Source organism: Artibeus jamaicensis, unplaced genomic scaffold (assembly GCF_021234435.1).
Source record: "Artibeus jamaicensis isolate MK-2021 breed Jamaican fruit bat unplaced genomic scaffold, CSHL_Jam_final contig_1015, whole genome shotgun sequence".
Classification (NCBI taxonomy): domain Eukaryota; kingdom Metazoa; phylum Chordata; class Mammalia; order Chiroptera; family Phyllostomidae; genus Artibeus; species Artibeus jamaicensis.
The window spans coordinates 7,851,612-7,869,693 of NW_026521194.1; the positions used below are offsets into that span (position 1 = coordinate 7,851,612).

General features: G+C 55.9%; 1 protein-coding gene across 2 annotated transcripts; it reads right to left on the reverse strand.

Annotated features, from left to right (window-relative positions):
- Positions 1-1,404: 1,404 nt before the first annotated feature.
- On the reverse strand, positions 1,405-16,042 carry STK11IP (serine/threonine kinase 11 interacting protein). 2 transcript variants are annotated; one of them, XM_053666999.1, is made up of 25 exons: positions 15,971-16,042; positions 15,716-15,801; positions 13,290-13,495; positions 13,017-13,091; positions 12,724-12,819; positions 12,283-12,390; positions 12,103-12,174; positions 10,699-10,825; positions 10,384-10,487; positions 10,162-10,257; positions 9,870-9,911; positions 9,521-9,655; positions 9,263-9,347; positions 8,330-8,653; positions 7,963-8,168; positions 7,542-7,658; positions 7,302-7,452; positions 5,444-5,671; positions 5,221-5,324; positions 4,073-4,170; positions 3,794-3,972; positions 3,487-3,568; positions 3,266-3,336; positions 2,544-2,791; positions 1,405-1,807 (listed from the first exon to the last, which is right to left on the reverse strand). In XM_053666999.1, the coding sequence occupies exons 2-25, from the start codon at positions 15,774-15,776 to the stop codon at positions 1,658-1,660; spliced, it is 3,165 nt and encodes a 1,054-aa protein (XP_053522974.1). In that variant the 5' UTR covers positions 15,777-15,801; positions 15,971-16,042; the 3' UTR covers positions 1,405-1,657. The 2 variants fall into 2 exon arrangements, with proteins under 2 accessions (XP_053522974.1, XP_036999466.2); XM_037143571.2 differs by having other exon boundaries at positions 7,275-7,452.
- Positions 16,043-18,082: the final 2,040 nt, after the last annotated feature.

Consider the following 18,082-nt stretch of genomic DNA (forward strand, 5'->3'; position numbering starts at 1 on the left):
CTTCAACTAACATCTCATTCCCTGGGGGAAGAGAAACTTCAAGTACAGTCCACCTGGGTCTGCCTATCCAGGACAAGTCACGGATCACTCAGGAGATGCCCGACCCAGGGCAGGGTGGGCAGCGGTCCCTCTGAGTGGAGCTGGGCACACAGACCCACCCACTGCAGAAAAGGCGGGGGCAGTGTCGCCGGCTGGTGCGCTGACAGCCCACACTTGGAGTCACTCAGGCCTGGACTCGGCAGTTCTCCTCCATGTATGTACCGGTGTGACCTTGAGCAAGTCATTGAACTCCTCAGCTTCAGTGTCCTCACCGGCAACAAGATGCCACCCACCCCCCAGGACCCCGTCAAGCACTAAGCTCGGCACCTGGCAAGTAAATGCTCCATAAAGGACAGCCATCTGTCAGTACTCAGGACCACACACACACTCTGCCACGCCCGGTTTGGGGCTCAAGGGCAGCTTGACCTGACTCCCCAACACCACTGCCCCAAGCCCCCTCCCCCGGGCAGGGCCAGTGTAGACACATACGCAGGTGCCCCTGCTCCACTGTGGTCGCTCTCGAGTACAATAGGCAGATCCCACCTGAGGCTGGCTCCAGTCAGAACAGGGTTCATGTAGGGAGGACCTTTCAGTGGCTCAAATTAGCTTAAACCAAAAAAGAAAAAAGGAGGGGCCTCCCTTACTTAGCTCATGTTACCTAAAAGCCCAGACGTGACTGTCAGCAGGCACAGTCGGACCAGGGACTCCAGAGACACCACCCGGACTGGTCCCTGCTCCATCTGCCCCCGGGCTCTGTCTTCTTCTCTCTGCACATTCCAGTTCCAGGCCAGCTGCTGCAGGCTCACCCTGTCAGTAACCCTCGCGGGTGAAGCTTCCTTCTTTCTTAACTGCTCCAGCAAAAGGCCAGGTCTGGGTGCTGGCAGGTGGAATGGGCTGCATGAGCCTCCCTGCACCCCTCACCCTGGCCACGGAGACAGAGGTGAAGGAGTGGGGTCAGCGCCAGCAGGCCCCCCGCCGAGCAGGCGGGAGCGGAAACCACCCAATGCCGACATCAACTCCACCCCTCTCCCCAGTCCCCCCCCACAGTCAGTGCCCCCGCCAATGGCCTCAGGTCCTCGTTAGTTCCCAATTCACGTTCGAGAGTGAGAATCTGACAGGCCCTGCTACTCGTGAGGCGGCGATTTCTATGCTGTGCCACATGGCGGGCGCTGCTGGCTGAGGACTTGGCCCTCACGGGTCAGGAGTCCTACTGGATCCCATCGTGGGGGCGGAGGAGGCCGGGAGACGGGGTCTCAAGGTACAAACAAGGCTGCCTGGGCTCCTCACAGGGCAGGGCAGCTCCTGTCAGAAGAGGCAGAAGGACCGCAGGCCTCACGAGCGACACATCCAAGTACACCCGTGACGTCCGGAGTAGAAACATCTTTATTGAGACCTGAGAAAAGTGCGGGAGAGACACTCCCACTGACCACTGAGCCTGTCCCCTCAGGTCAGACCACCCAGAGGCCTGACCACCTCTCTCAGCCTTCCCTTGAGCCGTGGGTCATTTGGGGCCTCACTGGCCGGCACCCAAAGGCTGGAGAAGTCCACAGCCAGGGTCTGGACAGAGAAGGTCTGCAGCCACGGCTCCCGAGGCCGGGGTGGGGTCAGCAGGGAGGCTTCACCGGTCGAGGTCTAGAGCCTCCTGGGTCAGAGTCCGGAGTCCGATGGAAAACAACTGCTCCCAGGGCTCCCGGATCCAGGCCAGCAGGACCGTCAGCTGCTCCGAGCACACAACACGGAGCGCCCAGAAACTCTCAAGCCGGGACACCTGGCAGACCAAGAGTGGTGAGGTGAGCTCACAGAGGGCCACCCGGGAGGGCGGGAGGGGAGGTCCAAGGAGGACCCACGGCCCCTCCTTGCTCGCAGCCTCTGCCCTTCCCCAAGCCTGTCAGTCCCCATAGAAGATCCTGACGTTTTAAATAGAACCCAACTGACACCTACTGAAGGCCCCCAAAGGGCTTTCCCAACTACTGTCTTGTTTCTTTAATCTGTCCTGTTAGTTCTGGAGTCAATTCCAAAAAACTGCTTGGGGCTCAGCTCCTGGCTCTACCACCCGTGACCTGGGCAGGCTGGTTAACATGTGCACACCTGTGTCCTCCCCTGTAGCAGGACTAATGACAGGACCTCCTCACATGCAGGCTGTAAAGAGCAAACGGCTGGCGAGGGGACCAATGAAATGCAAACCCAAAGCAGGAGCAGCAGCAGCAGCAGCAGCAGGATGCTTCACTCAAGGCCACCCAGCTAACACAAGGCTGGGCTCCAAGTTCAGGGTGTTTGTACTGCCTACAGCGGCCCAACCCCGACTTGCTCCTGTCCATACCAGTGAGCCTCCCAGGTCCTTGCACCTGACTTCTCTGTCCTCCCAGCCACCACTGTCCACGGCGCATTCCACACGCCCCCCCATTCCTGGCCTTCTAGACCCATTTCCCACCTACAAACCACTCTGCCCCACCTCTCTCTGCCTCTCTCACACTCACAGGCACGCGTGTGCGTGCACAACACACCTCATCGTAGAACACCAGCCGCAGGTCCTCCGGCGCCGTGCGGTAGAGCACCACCGAGCTCAGGCTGCTGAGTGGCTGCTGCTCCCTCACACGTAAGGAGGGGCCCGGCCCCAAGAGTAGGGCCTTCTCAGAGCCTTCACCAGACGCTGCTGGAAGAGGGGGCTCTGCCTGGGACCCCACAAGGTCCTCCTCTAACAGGTACAAGGTGGACAGAGTCAGCAACAGGGACACGGGACACGTAGCGGAGCCTGGAGTAAAAGAGGCAGGGTGAGGTGCAGGGTGGAAGGCCGTGGAGAAGCCTGGGCCCTGCGGCAGAGCCCCAGCCGCTCGGGAGGAGAGGAGCGGACCACGGTGAGACGGCCACAAAGCGGCCGGACTCTGGGGGCTGGGCCCCCCAGCTCCAGGGATCTCTAGCCTCCAAGACCTCTGAGACAAAGGAAGCCTGCCCCAGCACCTCTCCAACGCAGAAAGGAGGGTCCACTCTCGCCTTCTCCAAAAGGCTGAGGCAGAGCAGACCCAGCCAACCTCCTCCCACTCACAGAGAGCCCAGGCCCGAAACCAAGGGGACCTCCCGGCCCTACCCAGAGAGACCAGGAACACTGAGGTGGTCATGTGGGCATGCCCACGAGTGACAGGAAGTCCAGATCCCCAGAACTGAGAGCTGGACACACACTGGTGGCCAGGCCAGTGGCCTGAGAAAAGACAGGGTGCAGAGGCCTCACCTTCAACCAGGAACACCTGAAGGTAGAAGAAGTGGGGAGGCTCCAAGGCAGAGGCTCTTTCCAGCAGCGGCCTGGGGGGAAGGTGGCAGCCCCGGGAGGGCGTGGTCAGCCAGGGGTGGGCAGTACCAGGATGGGCAGAGCAGGAAGGAAGAACCGGGCCTGTGGGCCTGAGGACGGGGACCGGGGGCTCCAACCCTGGCCTCATCCTCTTACCGACTTACCACAGTCGGTGCTTCGGGGTCACCTCCTCCTCCGTGGCACTGACGCTGCCCCTCCAGGCCGGGGGCAGAGCCTGCAAGACATCTGGACAGAGCCAACCAGAGACAGGGAGCCCTCGAGACTCCACCTCTTCTAGCCCAACCTCCCTGCCTCGCAGCACCTGCCCATTCTCCAAGTCTCTAGATTTCAGGAACTTTTCTGAGGATTGCGTTTCACCACCTGTCTATCTCGACTGTGGGCACCAGACATGGAATCTATGACCGCCCCGCCCCCGGCCTGCCCTCCCTGTCTCTCCCTTTCCTCTCTCACCAGTGAGCTCCTCCAGGAAGGCTCGGCAATGCCTGGCATCTCGGGGCAGCAGGACACAGCTGCCCGCCCCAGCTGCCCACTCTAGCCGCAGGCTCTGTCCTGCCAGGCCCAGCTCTACGCGACTCAGATCCTGCAGGGGAATGGCCAGGGTTGGCTGCAGCCAGCTAGCTGGAGGCCCACTGTGGAGAGAGGAGGGGCAGAGTGGTGGGAAAGAGGAAGAGTAGAGTGAAACCCACAAGGGAACCCTGACCTTCCTGGGCCACGGTCCCACTCACTCACCAGACCTCCCCGGTCACCTTCAATACATAAAGCCTGTGGTCAGACACGACCACAAGACAAAGACACTCCCCAGGGTGGCCTGCCAACACCAGTGGCACCTAAGAGGAAGAGGAAGTCGATGAGAAACAGAGAGGACTAGGGAGGCAGCGGCCGGAATGAGCGCCAAGTTACTGTGACGGCACCTTCAGCCGACCCCTCCACCGGCGCACCCACCCCAGGTCCCCACCCGCCTGCTCTCCACACCCCATGCCCCCTGCCTACACTCTGACCGTAGCAGGTTCTTTGCAGGTCTCCCTGCCTGTCACCTCGTCCCTCCAATCCACCCTCCACACTCTGCCAGCCGGATTGTTCTAAAACACAAAACTGATCACCACTCCCCTGCTTCCAGCCCTTCAGTGGCTCTCATAGCCCTTCGGATCCGGTCCAAACCCCTTGGCAGACACACAAGGTGTCTCCTGAACCGGCCCCTGCCTGCCTGCTCCGACTCCTCTCGGGACACTCCCCCCACACTCTGGCTGCCCCCATCACGGCAGGTCTCCCCACTAGCTTCCCTCTGAAGCCTCGTGCACGCGCTGCGTCGCTCCCCTGGAACACCCTTTCCCTCCCTCCTCTGTAACTCATCCTTCAGGGCTGGCTGGGCCATCACCTCCCCAGGAAGGGGCGGCTTCCCTGGCCCGCTCGGGCTGGACCAGATGCCCCTCTAGGACCCTATTCCAGCACTTCCATATCACATGATCGTTGTCTGTTTCTCACACCAGAGTATAAGACAGAGAGCGAGACTGATTTAGCCTAGACGCTTAGTGTCTAGCACGTGCTAGGTACTCAACAGAGAGGGTCCAGTGACACCCTGCATTTACAGTAACGACAGCAGGTGCCTGAGGCCAGGTGCTGCACCCTGCAGTTTGTAGACAGGAGCTCTTGCTGATGCTGACCCACTCAGACGCACTCGGAAAGGAATTATTACGGCCCTCGCGGAGGAGCGACAGCGGAGACTCGCACATCAAGGCCCCCAGCAAGTGACTGCTGGGGCTGACACCGGAAGCCAGGCCGGTAGTTCGGAGCACCGGCTCTGACACAAGGGGCTGTGACGGACACAACCAGGCGCCCGGTCAGTTAGGGGCCCGGGGCAGAGCCAGACGGGCACGGACCTTGATGCAGCACTGGAATTCCTCCTGGGCGTCAGTGAACACCTCAACATCCAGGAAGAGCCGGAGTCGGTGGTCCACAGAGCGGAGCCCACAGCGCTCAGGGGCTGGGGACAGGCAGTGGGCCGTCAGTGTGCTGTGGCTGCCCAGTTCCAACCCACCTACCCCCGCCTGTGCCCCTTCCCTCCCCCAAACACCAGCCCAGCCTCATCTGTCCTATACTCACGGGGACTGAGGCTCCACCCATGGTCGTGGGAGACCAGTGCCCGAGACGAGGCGCGGTCAGCCGCACGGCTGTGGTCCTCGCTGCCGGGAGGGTCACGGGCAGTGCTGGGAGACTGCGAGGCAGCTGGCAACTGCTCTTCCTGCCTCTGCTCCCCGCTGGGGGCCCCCACAGACAGAGCCAGGAGAACCACGTGGTCACTGCCACAGTTGGGACACACAGCAGGGGCCTCTGGAGAGAGATGGGCACATCCCCATGACCCCCCACACAGCACCACAACCCCCTGCCGCGCTCACCCGCCCCCACTCACTCTCAGACTCACCTCAGCCCACACCTCCAGCCGCACACACTCCCCACCTTTCTGCGGCCACCCACCTCCCTCCGAGGGCCTAGCTGCTAACTGATCACTCCTGGACCGGGGGCCCACAGCTCCTCCAAATACACCCCACCACCTCCCTTTGGGTCTTCTCTGAAAGAGCCAGGCTCCACCAGGCCCTGTGCTGGTCCCCTCCCACCGCCTGGGGCTGATCATGTACTTGGATGCTCTACCGGCAATGTCTAAAGCCCCAACTCAACAGTGGGAGGGCAAGGTGCCAGACATGGGTCTAATTCCAGGCTCCATCACTTAAAGGCTATCATCTAAGCAATTAGGACAAGTCATCTGAGCTCCCTCTGCCTGGTGCCTCATCTGTAAAAGGGATGACAACAGTCCAATCTTACAGGGTTGTCAGGATGAGTGAACGTAATCAGGCAAAGGATCCAGGAGAGGGACCAGCAAGGAGAGAAGAAACATTCCTTGAGCAGCTACAATGGCTGGGCTCGCGCCAGAGCCTTGGACCGGAGCATCAAAACCCTCCCCCTCCCATTTGCAAATGAGGAAAGCAAAGGGCCCCCAGCAACCACTGACTGAAGGAAGTCCTTGGTTTGGAGCCCAGCCCCTTGCTTGCTGCCTTTCTGTCACATCTAAATCTCCTGCCCGCACCCTGGGGCAAGTTTACTCTCATCTTCATTTGGGCAAGGTAACAAAGACTCACGCAGGAAGGTTTATGAACGATGCCTCCGCTGAAGGGACCCCAGGGGCCACACGAACGACCCACCCACTGTGGAGCACAGACCGAGTCTGGGAGGAGGTGGGGCTCTTTCCACTACACCCACAGCCCCTGGGGCCCCTGGGGCCCACCGCCTCCTGGGCTGGCCCGGGGAGCACACTAGACAGAGGTCTGCTTTCTGAACAATATGTAAACCCCTGCTCTGGCTGCTACCAAAGAGGAAAGTTATAAAAATCACGTATTTTAACACAGGAGTTATCAACATTCATCTTTTGGACTGGTCGGCCAGGGAAAATTTTTTGGTCTTAAAGAACAGGACATGGAGAGGCACCAACAGGCAGGACTCGACACCCCGAGGCTCTAAGGTCAGGCAGGAAGGACAGTCGGAGGCAACGCCCAGACTGTCTGACCCAACAGCTGAAGCTCTCGGGTAGCAGTGCTACGCCGACAGTGGGCACTGAGGGCGCATTAGGTTTTATGTAGTTTCTGGAACATGAGCCCAAAAAGGGGGAAAAGGCTTCAAGTCATGAAAAAATAATGAGTATGTTTAAACAGTTACAGAGATTGTATTTCCTGACTTTTAGAGGGGGAAAAAGGATCCACTTTCTTCTTTTACTTTTTTTATACACGTAGCAGGCAAACGGTTTTATTTCTCCACCAGACAGAAAGCGGATCCTCGCTCCTTTCTTCCCTGTGGGTCCCCTTCCACACTCCCACCCTCAAAGCCATTTTCCCTAACATGGCAGGAGGCCCATGGGCCAGGAGGTCAAGGGCAGGGTTTGTACCTGTGCTTTGGAACAGAGGCCCCCCACCTTCCACACTGTCCAGGCCCAACCTGGCCTCCCCTGGCTTGAAATCGTGGCCACAGCGCAGACACTGGAGTCTGCCCCCCAGCTGGTCCCTCACTTCCCCACACTGATGCTGAGCCTTGGTGGCAGCTGGGGTCAACACAGCAAGCAGCTCCTGAAACAGATGGGTCGGAGGCGGCTGTGAGCAGGGGGACCTTGGCCCCCAGCCTTCTGCTCTCCCAGCAGCCGCCTGAACCCCATCACCTGGACAGCGGCGTGGGCATCAGGCTCCAGCACCACGTAGCGACGCAAGTGCCGGTTCCGGCAAATGTAAGAGAAGCGCAGAACGAGGACAGGGGCTGTGGGCGGCGGCTCTGAGCCCTGCATGGGAAGATGGGACCAGGAAAAAACGGCAGAGGGGCTGGGGTTATACCGAGAGCACAGAGGCGGATGAGAGCTCTGGACCCCAGTAAAATGCTGTTGCCAACACCCTGGCGCTGGCCCAGAAGCTCTACCCCTGGGCCAGCCTCCCGAGCAGCCTGGGGTCACCTACGCTCCCCCAGCTACCTCCTCGGCGCCAGCGAGAGACCAGGAGGACTCAGAGCCCGGTGCCGGGCACCCAAGATCCAGTGTCAGAGCTGGCTGCTGAAAACCGCCCAGCACCGTGTCCAGAAGCCACACCCACCTCGGGCAGGGGTTCCCTCCGGGCTTGGGTCTCACACTCTACTTCCGCGGCCTCCAGACTCTGGAGCTCCAGCCGCTCCAGGGTTTGAGCTGCTTGGAGCTCCACCTCGAGCAGGTGGCCCGAGGTGACCCGGAGAAAGCGCTCCTTGCCCCGCACACCTTGAGGCCCCTCCAGGGGACACACCAACAAGGGGCGACAGAGCTCCGCTGAGGAGAGAAGAGCAAGAGAGAGACCCTGTAAGCAGGGAGAAGTAGCAAGACTCCGCCCTCCCATGGGCTGGCCCTCCCTGCACAAGGGCTCAGCCACCCTGCACGCGGGTTTTCCTCTCTCTCCCAACGCACCACCATCTCGGCCACCAGGAGCTCACCTTCTACTTCATCCTGCTCCTGCTCCTCTTCTTCCTCCTCTTCTCCCTGCTCCTCCACCTCCTCTTCCTCCCCTGGCTCTAGCCCCACGCTGACCTCCTCTGTCACTTCCTGTGGGGACTCCTTCTCTGGGGGTGGCGGGCTGGGCACAGTCTCGGGGCTCAGGGTGTCCGGGTGCAGGGTGCTGAGGGCAGGGGTCTTGGAGGAAGCCAGGACAGGGATCCCAGAAGCCTCCAGGTGATTCCTATACTGTAGCCAATCACAGCCAAACTGTTCCCGGAAGCTGTTCATAAGTTCGAGTTCCCGGTGTTGCTGGACAAACCGTCCTACACAGGTGTGTATGGGATGGGAGCGGACAGTGTTACTCAGCTTAGCTGTGTCCCCAGCCTCCCCTGGGAATGTCCGTGTTCCCACCTCAGCCCCAACAGTCCCGGCCTCTCCTGTGAATGCCCCTTGGGATAATATAAAAGTCCATGCGATGGGGCAGAGGCAGGGACAGAGGCAGAGATGGGGACAGAGGCAGAGACAGGCTGAAGGCTTCCCCTCAGCAGCTGGCCGCAGAGTGTGTTCCACACACTCTCTGGGTTCACGCAATTCACACCTGTGCGTCATGCGCCGCTTTGGGAGACTCGCAGTAGCACATTTAAGGTCCTGTGACGTCCCGGGGGAACAGCTGCTTCTTTAACCTACCACCTGCCAAGCCTGTCTGGCCACGGAATCCCTTTGACACACCACAAAACTAACATTCCTTGTAAAACACTCTGGGAAATGCTGCCCAGGAGCTGCCTCTCCTCCTCCCTCCAAACTGACGGGAAGAGGAAAGCCGAGCAGGCCCTCTATAACGCTCCGCTCCACCAAAACCAAAATCCCTCCGAACTAGAGGACTAGGGAGCGCTGGGCCGGGGCACGGGAGGCTGGGGGCAGGGCTGACTTACCAGCCGGGGAGGGGTCCTGGGTGCGGGGCTCTGGGTCTGTATCACTGGGTTCTGAGATACTGGCCCGTCTCACCCGAACTCGGCTCTGCGTTTGGGTAGAGGGATGGTATTCCATACAGCGAGGCCTCCCACCCCACCTACTGAAAACATCCACCCACAAACAAGGACAAAGCCTTACTATTCTGAGCCCCTCAACAACCGAGAGCCCCAGTACAGGGACCTAACCCCAGGTCCAAGGCAGCCTAGGACACTGTTTACCTTAAACTTACGAATCGGGGCTGGGGCCACAACGCCCCCGGAAGAGAGGCTGTCACTCAAGTCAGCGCCACCTGAGGTTTCAGTGGTACTCCCCACTGGCCAGGACAGAGGCGGGGCCTCTGAGGATGTGGAGGTCTGGCGTGTGACAACAGGAAGGAGAAAGAGGTCGCAGCCAGAGGAGCACCTCTGCCCTCCCCAAGCTCGCCAAGAGCTGCCAGCCAACCAGGCAGAACCTTGCCCCGGGAACCCGGTTTCCTTCAGCGAGCCTTCTCCCTTCCCCACCCTTCCAAACCAGTCCCGGCATTCCCAGTCCTTGCTGTCCCAGTCCCAGCACTCCCATCACACCAACCTGAAAATCAGTCAGTGACAAGACCTTTCCATCAAGAAGGAACTGAACAGAGACAAGAGAGGAGGGGGCAGTGTTGGTGGTGGGGCGCACACCCTGGGAGCTCCAAGCCGGGCTGGGAGCCCTCCTAAGACCTGTAAGGACCCCCAGGCTCAGCAGGAGGTATTAACATAATAAGCAAGGGGTCCAGGGCCTGGGCTCTGCGTCTAGGGGGTGAGAAAAGGCAAGAGGTGCAGGGGTGGGTGTGGGACGGGGCAGGAAAGACAAAGGAGAGTGCACAGGGGAAGTCACTCACACCAGAAGCAGCATCCCTGGCTCGGGGGGACAAGTACTGGGCGGTGGCCACACGGTGCGCAGGGTGGAACCACAAAGGGTTTCCCTCCAGGTAGAGCTGAGGGCAAGAAGGAGACTAAGGTGGGCCTTGAGCCTCTCCACGGCAAACGGACACCGACCACATCTGCATTGGGGGGCAGGGGGCAGAGCTGGCTTCCAGGTCTTCGAAGAGCCCCAGTCCCACCTTGCGGAGCTCGGCCAACAGCCACAGTGGTGACAGCGCCCTGTGTTCTTCCAACAGGTTGTACGCCACATCTAGGTGCTGCAGGTTCCTCAGCTGCTCTAGGCCTGGGGCAAAGGCGAGAAAACAGGAAAGGCATGTGAGTGAGAGAGGGGTGGAGGGGTGGAGGGGTGGGAGCATGCTGGGGCGGTGCAGTGAGAACACAGTCCTGGGCACTCAGACCCGCCTGGGAGCACCCGTGAGGCTCCAGAGGCACATGGTTCCCAGGCCCCTGGCCACCCCGAGTCTCCCCTCCCCTCCACACACTCCCCCACTCACCATGCAGGCCCTGGAGCTCATTGCCTCGCAGGATCAGGGTCCCCAGAGCAGCCCCAGAGGGTCCCAGTCTCGGCACGGAACACAGATGGTTATAGGAGATGTCCAGATGGCAGAGCTCAGACAAGTCCTGGGAGGAAGTGGGAGGTGGCAGGGACTCTCTCCCTGACAGACTCTAACCAGGACCCCAGAGCCCTCGCCTCCCCGGACCTCACCCTCGGTCTGCAAAACTGCAGCCTCTCAGCGCACAGGATCCAATCTACCCCTCCACTCCCGACATCGAAAGACTTGAACGAGCATAGTCTCTGACGGCTCAAGCCCACGTCCTCAAGATGACAACTCCAGCCACTCCTGCCTAGAAAGACTCAGGGCTGCCAGAAGAACTGAGTCTGTTCCAGCCAACACCACCTAAAGACAGGCGCCTGTCCCCCAGCTCCCGCGGGAGGGTAGGAGCCTCACTCTGGCAAGTGCCAGTCAGCAAACCCAGACAGGTGGGCTTCACACAGACCAGTGCCCCTCCCTGCTTTCTGTACATCCCCACTTCCCTGACTTCAGAGGACCCCGACTACAGCCTGGTCAAGGGGAAGAGCTGCTCAAGCCTCCGCCGGCCCCTCCCCCATCCCTCACTCTCACTTCAACACACCCAGTGACCTGTGTACAAACTAAACATGAGCTCGGTTCACACTGACTAGTTTATTACCGCATAAAACAGTTTTACTACTGGCCCTGGCCAAGTAGTTCAGTTGATTAGCGCGTCATCCCAATACACCAAGGTTGCAGGTTCCATCCCCCATTGGGGCGGGTGCAAGCATCAATGAATGTACCGCGTAAATCAGTGGAACGACAAATCGATGTTTCTCTCTCCTTCCCTCCCTACCCGTCTCTCTAAATATCAATCAATAAATATTTTTTTAAAGTTTTACTGATTAAACATCACAATAGTTTATTACTTGATAAACTACAACAGTCCATTATTAAAATCTGTTCTTACCACTTAACCCAGTGTCCAGCTTTGTTTATCTCTGACAGGGAGACACGAGAGAAGGGTTCTTCCCTTTCATCATAAGAGCTGCCTTTCGGTGGGCTAGGCACGGGGCTAAGTAGCATCAGATACTCCTCGTAATCACCTCAATACTATAAAAGCGAGTGCTCCTATTCTTTCCACTCTACTGGTGAAGAAACCAAGAGGCTAATTCCACCCAAATCACACAAGGGTTAGCAGCTGAGATTTGAAAACCGGTTTGTCTCATGCTGAGCCTCAGCCCCCAAACAGCACTGCCCACTGGGATATGGCTCCGCCCAGTGGGCGAGAGCGCTCGGGAGCAAAACCGGGTCCACAGAGGGAGTCGGAGCAGAACGATCAGAGGACCGAGTGGCACCAGGCCCAAGCAAGACACTCGCACTCACCATCAGGAAGCCCTTGCAGTCCTGGAGTTGATTGCGGCTCAGGTTCAAGAAGCGCAGGGCTGACAAGAGACGCTGTGCAGAGATGGGAGGAAACAGAGGGTCGGACTCCCCCAGGCAGCCAGCTGGCCCCCCCCCAGGGCCCACGCCTGTCCTTCCCCAGGCCCCTTCCAAGGCACTCACCAGAGAGCTGTCTAAGGCAGTCAGCGCATTGCGGCTGAAGTCGGCAGAAAGCAGAGCTAGCCAGGGCAGGGCAGAGCAGTGGTCGCCGCCGCAGGCTGAGAGGAGCTCCTGAGACGAGGTGCACAGTCAGCTCCACTCTCCCCTCCTCCCCACATTCTATGGCCCGGCCATTCGCTCACTCTTTATGTGCTGAGCTCAGTCTGAATATGGACCTACAGAGAGCTGAGGGCCCTATCCCCAAAGTCAGGTGATAAAGAGAACACTACTTAAGACAATGTGACAGGTGCGATATAAATACACGGACAGGTACAGGGCGTTGTGGGGGCACAGCAGAAGGAGCCAGGAGGCAAGGACGGCTACAGGGAAGGGGGAGTATCAACAGTTTGGTCCTCCATGTCCCTCAGGACAAAGAATCTGGGCCCCTGCCCCCATCCTCCATACCTCTAACCTCTGGATGCTCCTGCTGCAAATCAGAGTCTCCAGCTGGGAATAGATGCCACGGAGGCCATGAAGGCGGTGGACGGGGACACCTCGGAGCTGCGGCAAAGGAAGGGGAGAAGGGGGAAGATGACGAAGCCACCTGTGCTTCAGGGAAGCATTAAATGGAAAAGTGAATAGATGCCACATTACTGCACAGCAATGGAGGCCACCAAAAGAGACCACCTCTTTTTTTCATACTCAAAAGGCTGCCTCGAGCTGGGTTTTGGGCAGTAACGTGCCCCAAGGCGCCATACCTCCAGCTGCTGGAGGGACTTGAAGGGAAAAATCTTGATGGGCCCTGGAAGGCCAGGACCAGGGACGTGGATCAGCTAAAAGAAAAGACATTCGGATCAGTGAGGCCGGGCACACCTTTCCCCAGCATCTCTTTCTTAGCACAGCCACCCGGAGCTCTCACAGCTTCTGGACCTGAGTCGTGCAGACTTCCTGCACCCATGCTACACCCCCAGCCCCCCCTCCACTGTTCTCCTGGGCTTCCCCTACAGCCTACCCCACTCCCACCCCAGAACCTTGAGTGAGAGCGTTTTCTGCAGCACATCGAAGAGGAACTGAAGCTGGAGGATGACAGGGGAGTCGGTGGGGTGGGAGGGCAGTGCCACGAAGCCTGTCTGGCCAGGGCCCCATGGCCCCAGGTACAGCTCAAATACGTGGTTCAGCTGCTGCAGCGTGGCAGTCAGCAGGCTCAGTGTGCTACAGCCAGACAGGACCACATCCCCTGCAGGGAGAGGGGCGGACAGGAAGGAGGGCGTAAGGAAAGGGTCTGTGCCTTTATTCTGAGACACTGTAATCCCAGGAGACACCCACACGTATCTATATTGCAGATCCTGCACTGCAGGATCAGCCTTTGTACCTTCTCCTTACTGAAAGGCCTTCAGCAGCTCCTCTGTCTTCAGAAAGCATCCTAACTCTCAGCCTGGCACATGCATTGCTTTACTACATGCCTCTGACTTTTCTAAATTTGCTTTTCCCTTCTGCTCAAAAGAGCCTGGTCTACTCACACTGCTGGAAACAGGGTCAACTTTGTTCTCAGCTCCCTCACTTTCTGACACTGCCCCTTCCACTCGGCCCAGCTTGACACCTCCAGGCGCGTCCTCAATACACCACGACACTGCTCAATTTTTCACTATAATCACTCATTTTATGTAAAAGTTGACTGGATGTTTTATCTCTTGTTTTTTTCAGGTTACGAAATTATCAAGCACACTCACAGAAATTCTCAAACGATACTAAAATGCACATCATAGAATAACTGCTCAGGATCACCCTAAGGTGTTGCCTTCTACGTTAAAAGTGCTCTCTCCAGCCCTGGCTGGTGTAGCTCAGTGGATTGAGCACAGGCCTGTGAACAAGAGGATCACAGTTCGATTCCCAGTCAGGGCACATGCTTGGGTTGCAGGCCAGTTCTCAACAGGGGATGCATGAGAGGCAACCATACCTTGATGTTCTCTACCTCTCTCCTTTCCTTCCCCTCTAAATAAATAAACAAATAAAATATATTTTTTTAAAACAGTGCTCTCTCCAATGAGACTGTCACCCTTCAGGGCACCCTTTGGCATTCACCACTGCACCAAAAAAAGTGCAACAACAAGGTAGGCATGGAGAATTCTGTAACTTGTTTGAAACAACAAGGATAAAGTCAAAGGATGTTGTAGCAACAATTCAAAGAGGTCCCTCTACACCCTTCACCCAGTTTCCCCCAATGGTTACATTTTATATACAGTACAATATCAAAACCAGGAAGTGGGCATTGGTGCAATGTATATTTATACTCCTGTGCCACTCTGTCATACGTGTAGATTCCTGAAACCAATACCACAATCAAGATACCAAACTATTCCATTACCACAAAGATCTCTCTCGTGCTACCTCTTCAGTCACCCACCCACACAAATACCATCATCCCTAACCCATGGAGCCAAGTCAGATTTTTGCTGAATTAACAAATCTCATAACCTTGCACAAAGGGTTTTCTATGTACCATACACTGGGGATAGACACAAGCATGGTCAAGGACTCCTCCCACACTGAAAGAGCTCCCCAGTCTAAAAGAGGAGGTAAGCCATGTGCACATTCATAGCACAGGCCAGTTTCAAATGCTATAGAGAGATTTCAGATACCACCAATGGGAATGCAGTGATGGCAGGCGCCTAACATTAACTGGGTAATGTGTGCCAGACAACTCTGTTACTTCATTTAAACTTCATCAGAGTCTCCTAACAAGCTCTATTAACCACCTCTGACAAATACAGAAACTGGGGCTCAGTGAAGTTAAGAATCTTGATTGAGATCATATGGCTGGTAGCAAGTAGCTACTTCTGCATGATCTCAAAGCCGAGGCTTGTCTAACACAACATACTGAACAGCTACTATGGCTCCACCGTGCCCAGGCACTGAGATGAGTTACAATGCTTCATGTTAATGAGAATTCATCCCCACAACGAACTTGAGTTAAGTATAATCACTATGCCATTTTGCTAGTTAGAAAAACTAGCTAAAAAAAAAAACCTGAAAATTTGGCCAAGTATGAAAAGAGAGTTGGGATTCTAGCTCGGGTGGGGTCTGACTTCAAATCTCATGCTTTTAACTTATGCTGGATTTAGGTCCTTGCCACACAGCGATTATGACCAGTCCCTGGTCTCGAGGGGTTTATAGCCAAGTAACAATCACCTTCCTGTGAGAGTATCAGAGAACGCATGGAGGCAGCGGCAGTGAAGTTTAGCCTCGAAGGATGGGTAAGGTTTACACTGTCCACGATAAAGGACGCTGTAGGCAAAGGCACCAGAAAGAACAAACCCCAGAGGAAAAAGGAAATGAAATGACACACCCGCGTGACACTAAACAGCAGTAACTGCGTGACTCTTAAGGGGGCGTGTCTCTGGAAAGCAGAAAACACCCCACCTCTACCCAGCGCCGGCGAAACCGGAAGTCCACTCACCGGACTCCCGCAGTAGCCCCACGAGCTTCCATAACAAGGAATCCCGCGGGGCGGTCGTCATGGCCACCGAGCGCTGGGGGCGGAGCCTGTGGAAAGAGGAAGCGGAAGAGCCTCAGGTGGGTGGTAGTGCCAAAGGGCCAGGGTGTCTGTGCAAACCGAGACCTCGCCGGGACAAAAACAAAAACAAGGAAGAGAGGAAGTGAGTCCTCCATTGGTGCCCTTCGAGGAGCATAAAGCCTGAGCAGCCAGACTCACCCTCCCGTGCGATTCGCTCATCAGCTCTGCAGGCCGGCGCCTCTCAAAGATAAACAGGAAGTCCCACCCCGGAAGAAAGCTAACAGAAAGAAAAAACGTGAAAACACGCCTCCGTTGCCGGAAGCCACGCCCTAAATCATGCAAATAGGTCGTTTGGGGTCGCTGCTCGGTGGTTTGGTGGAGGCTGTACTTCAGTCGGAGCCCCAGACCCCATCTCAGAGCTTGGCCCGTTCCCCGCTGTGGGCCCCTCACAGCCTGGGATACCCACTGGGCTACCCTCAGCCTCTCGGAGCCAAACCTAACTGGTTGTTTGCAGTGCAGACAGGACAGCAAAGCAAAGTTTGGAGAAATAGAATTGTGGTTAGGAAAAGATTCGTACAAAGCGAACAATAGTCTTCCAGTTAAAGGAGAGTGTGTTTTCCATAGCAAGGAGTTCTTTGATATGTGTGAAAGAGCTGGGGCTGGCGGAGATGCCATTTCTGGGGTTCCTTTGGCACCTTTTCCTAAATCTCCCTCCAAACTCGGTTTTTTTTCCCCTTTCAGCAACATCAGGCTCACATTAGTGATAACGTCGTTGGTAATGTTCCACGGGTACCGAGTCCTTTGCTTTTACTGTGCTTTGCCTCGTAACACCTGGATCTAAAAACTGCTTCACACAGGCTAGGTTACTTGTGAAGGTCACTCAATCAGTAACTGATTGTGCCAAGACTGCCAAAGTTGCTTCGTTCCAAGATACTACTGTAGCTTTCACTTGGCTCCGGGTCAAACACTACCCAACGAAAGTTAAAAAATAAACGTCTTAAGAGAATTTCTGGTGTTCCGGGCGGGGGGGGGGGGGGGAGTTGTTTGGTTTTTGTTTTTGTTTTGTTATTTGTTTTTTAATGAAGTGCTCCCATTTCTGATTCATTTTCAAAATGAATCATAAGCTAGTTGAGAATAGGAATAGGTTCATAATTATCTTTATACCAAGTTGCAAAATTTGAAGGAGGCTATTTCTTAAAGAAAATATTTAAAATGGTAATTTATGCTCCTAAACCACAGAATTTAGCATTTATACCTTACTGTCTGTGACCTGACTCAGAAGCCTGAAAGGTGGTTAAATGAAGTAGAAGCACATCAGTATACAAAGCAAAACAGCAAAGCAGGATACAAATCTAAAGTAAGAATAGGGGCTTGGTATATTTTTGTTGCATTATTAATCCCATACCCGGTGATGATTGTCAGTCCCTGTTTATCCAATCACCTGGAGGCAGGGAGAGAGGGTTTACCCAAACTGTAACCCCTTAGGCGAGAAGAGACAGATTCTTTTGAAGTTCCTGACATTTCAGTGCTCTGAAACCAATTTCAGGGGTGCCTCCCCAGCCCACGGAATTTTTCTGAGAATCACTCCATTCATATGGGTAACCCCTGCAGTCAGATTTGTTCTGTACCCCCTTCCCGCCCAGAAGAGTGAAAGTGGGACAAAGAGCAGCAAGGAAAAGTGGAACTACAGAGAGAGAAATTATCTCCTGAGAGAAGCAGCAACAGGAGACCAAGCACTGCTTTTGCCCAGCCCCCTGCAAGGCCCACTCCTCTTTCTGCCCTTGGCCTGCTCGGAAGGCCTTGGCCACCTTCCAAAAGATCCTCCCTTTTCTTTTTCTGCTGAAGTTTGAGAATATTTCTGTAAATTGCTATCATACGAACCTTGACTAAGACAAAACCTTTTCAAAAAATTGAAGTCTAAAATGAAAACAATTATCTCATTCACCATGACAGGAAAAAAAAAAAGTATGTACCTAGAACATTTTGAGAAGAGTGCCAGATCTATGAGAAAACAACCAGAGAACTTTAAGGGCATTAAAAATGACTTAAGTAAGTGAAAAGATAACATGATCCCGATGAGAAGATTATTCAGCTTAATTCGATATCATAGTGATGTCAATTCCAGGCAATTTTCATCAAGATTCCAATAGGAAGGTTTTGAAACTTGATTCTAAAGTTCCTCTGGAAGACTAAACACGTGAGCACAGCCAAGAAACATTGAAGAAAGAACAAGAAGCGCTAACAGGGGCCTTGCCCTACCAGACAGCAGAGTGTCCTATTAAGCCACAGTAACCAAAGCAGCATGATACT

Bases quoted from the DNA above. Each gene is read 5' to 3' on its own strand.
- STK11IP (XM_037143571.2), bottom strand. From the start codon at position 15,776: ATGACGACCGCCCCGCGGGATTCCTTGTTATGGAAGCTCGTGGGGCTA. The intron at 8,654-9,262 runs GTAAGTCAGCCC...ACACCTGTGTAG, and splicing joins CCAGGACCCCTCCCCGGCTG to GACGGTTTGTCCAGCAACAC. The intron at 5,672-7,274 runs GTACAAACCCTG...ATCTCTCTCCAG, and splicing joins GCCTCTGTTCCAAAGCACAG to AGGCCCCTGCTGTGTGTCCC.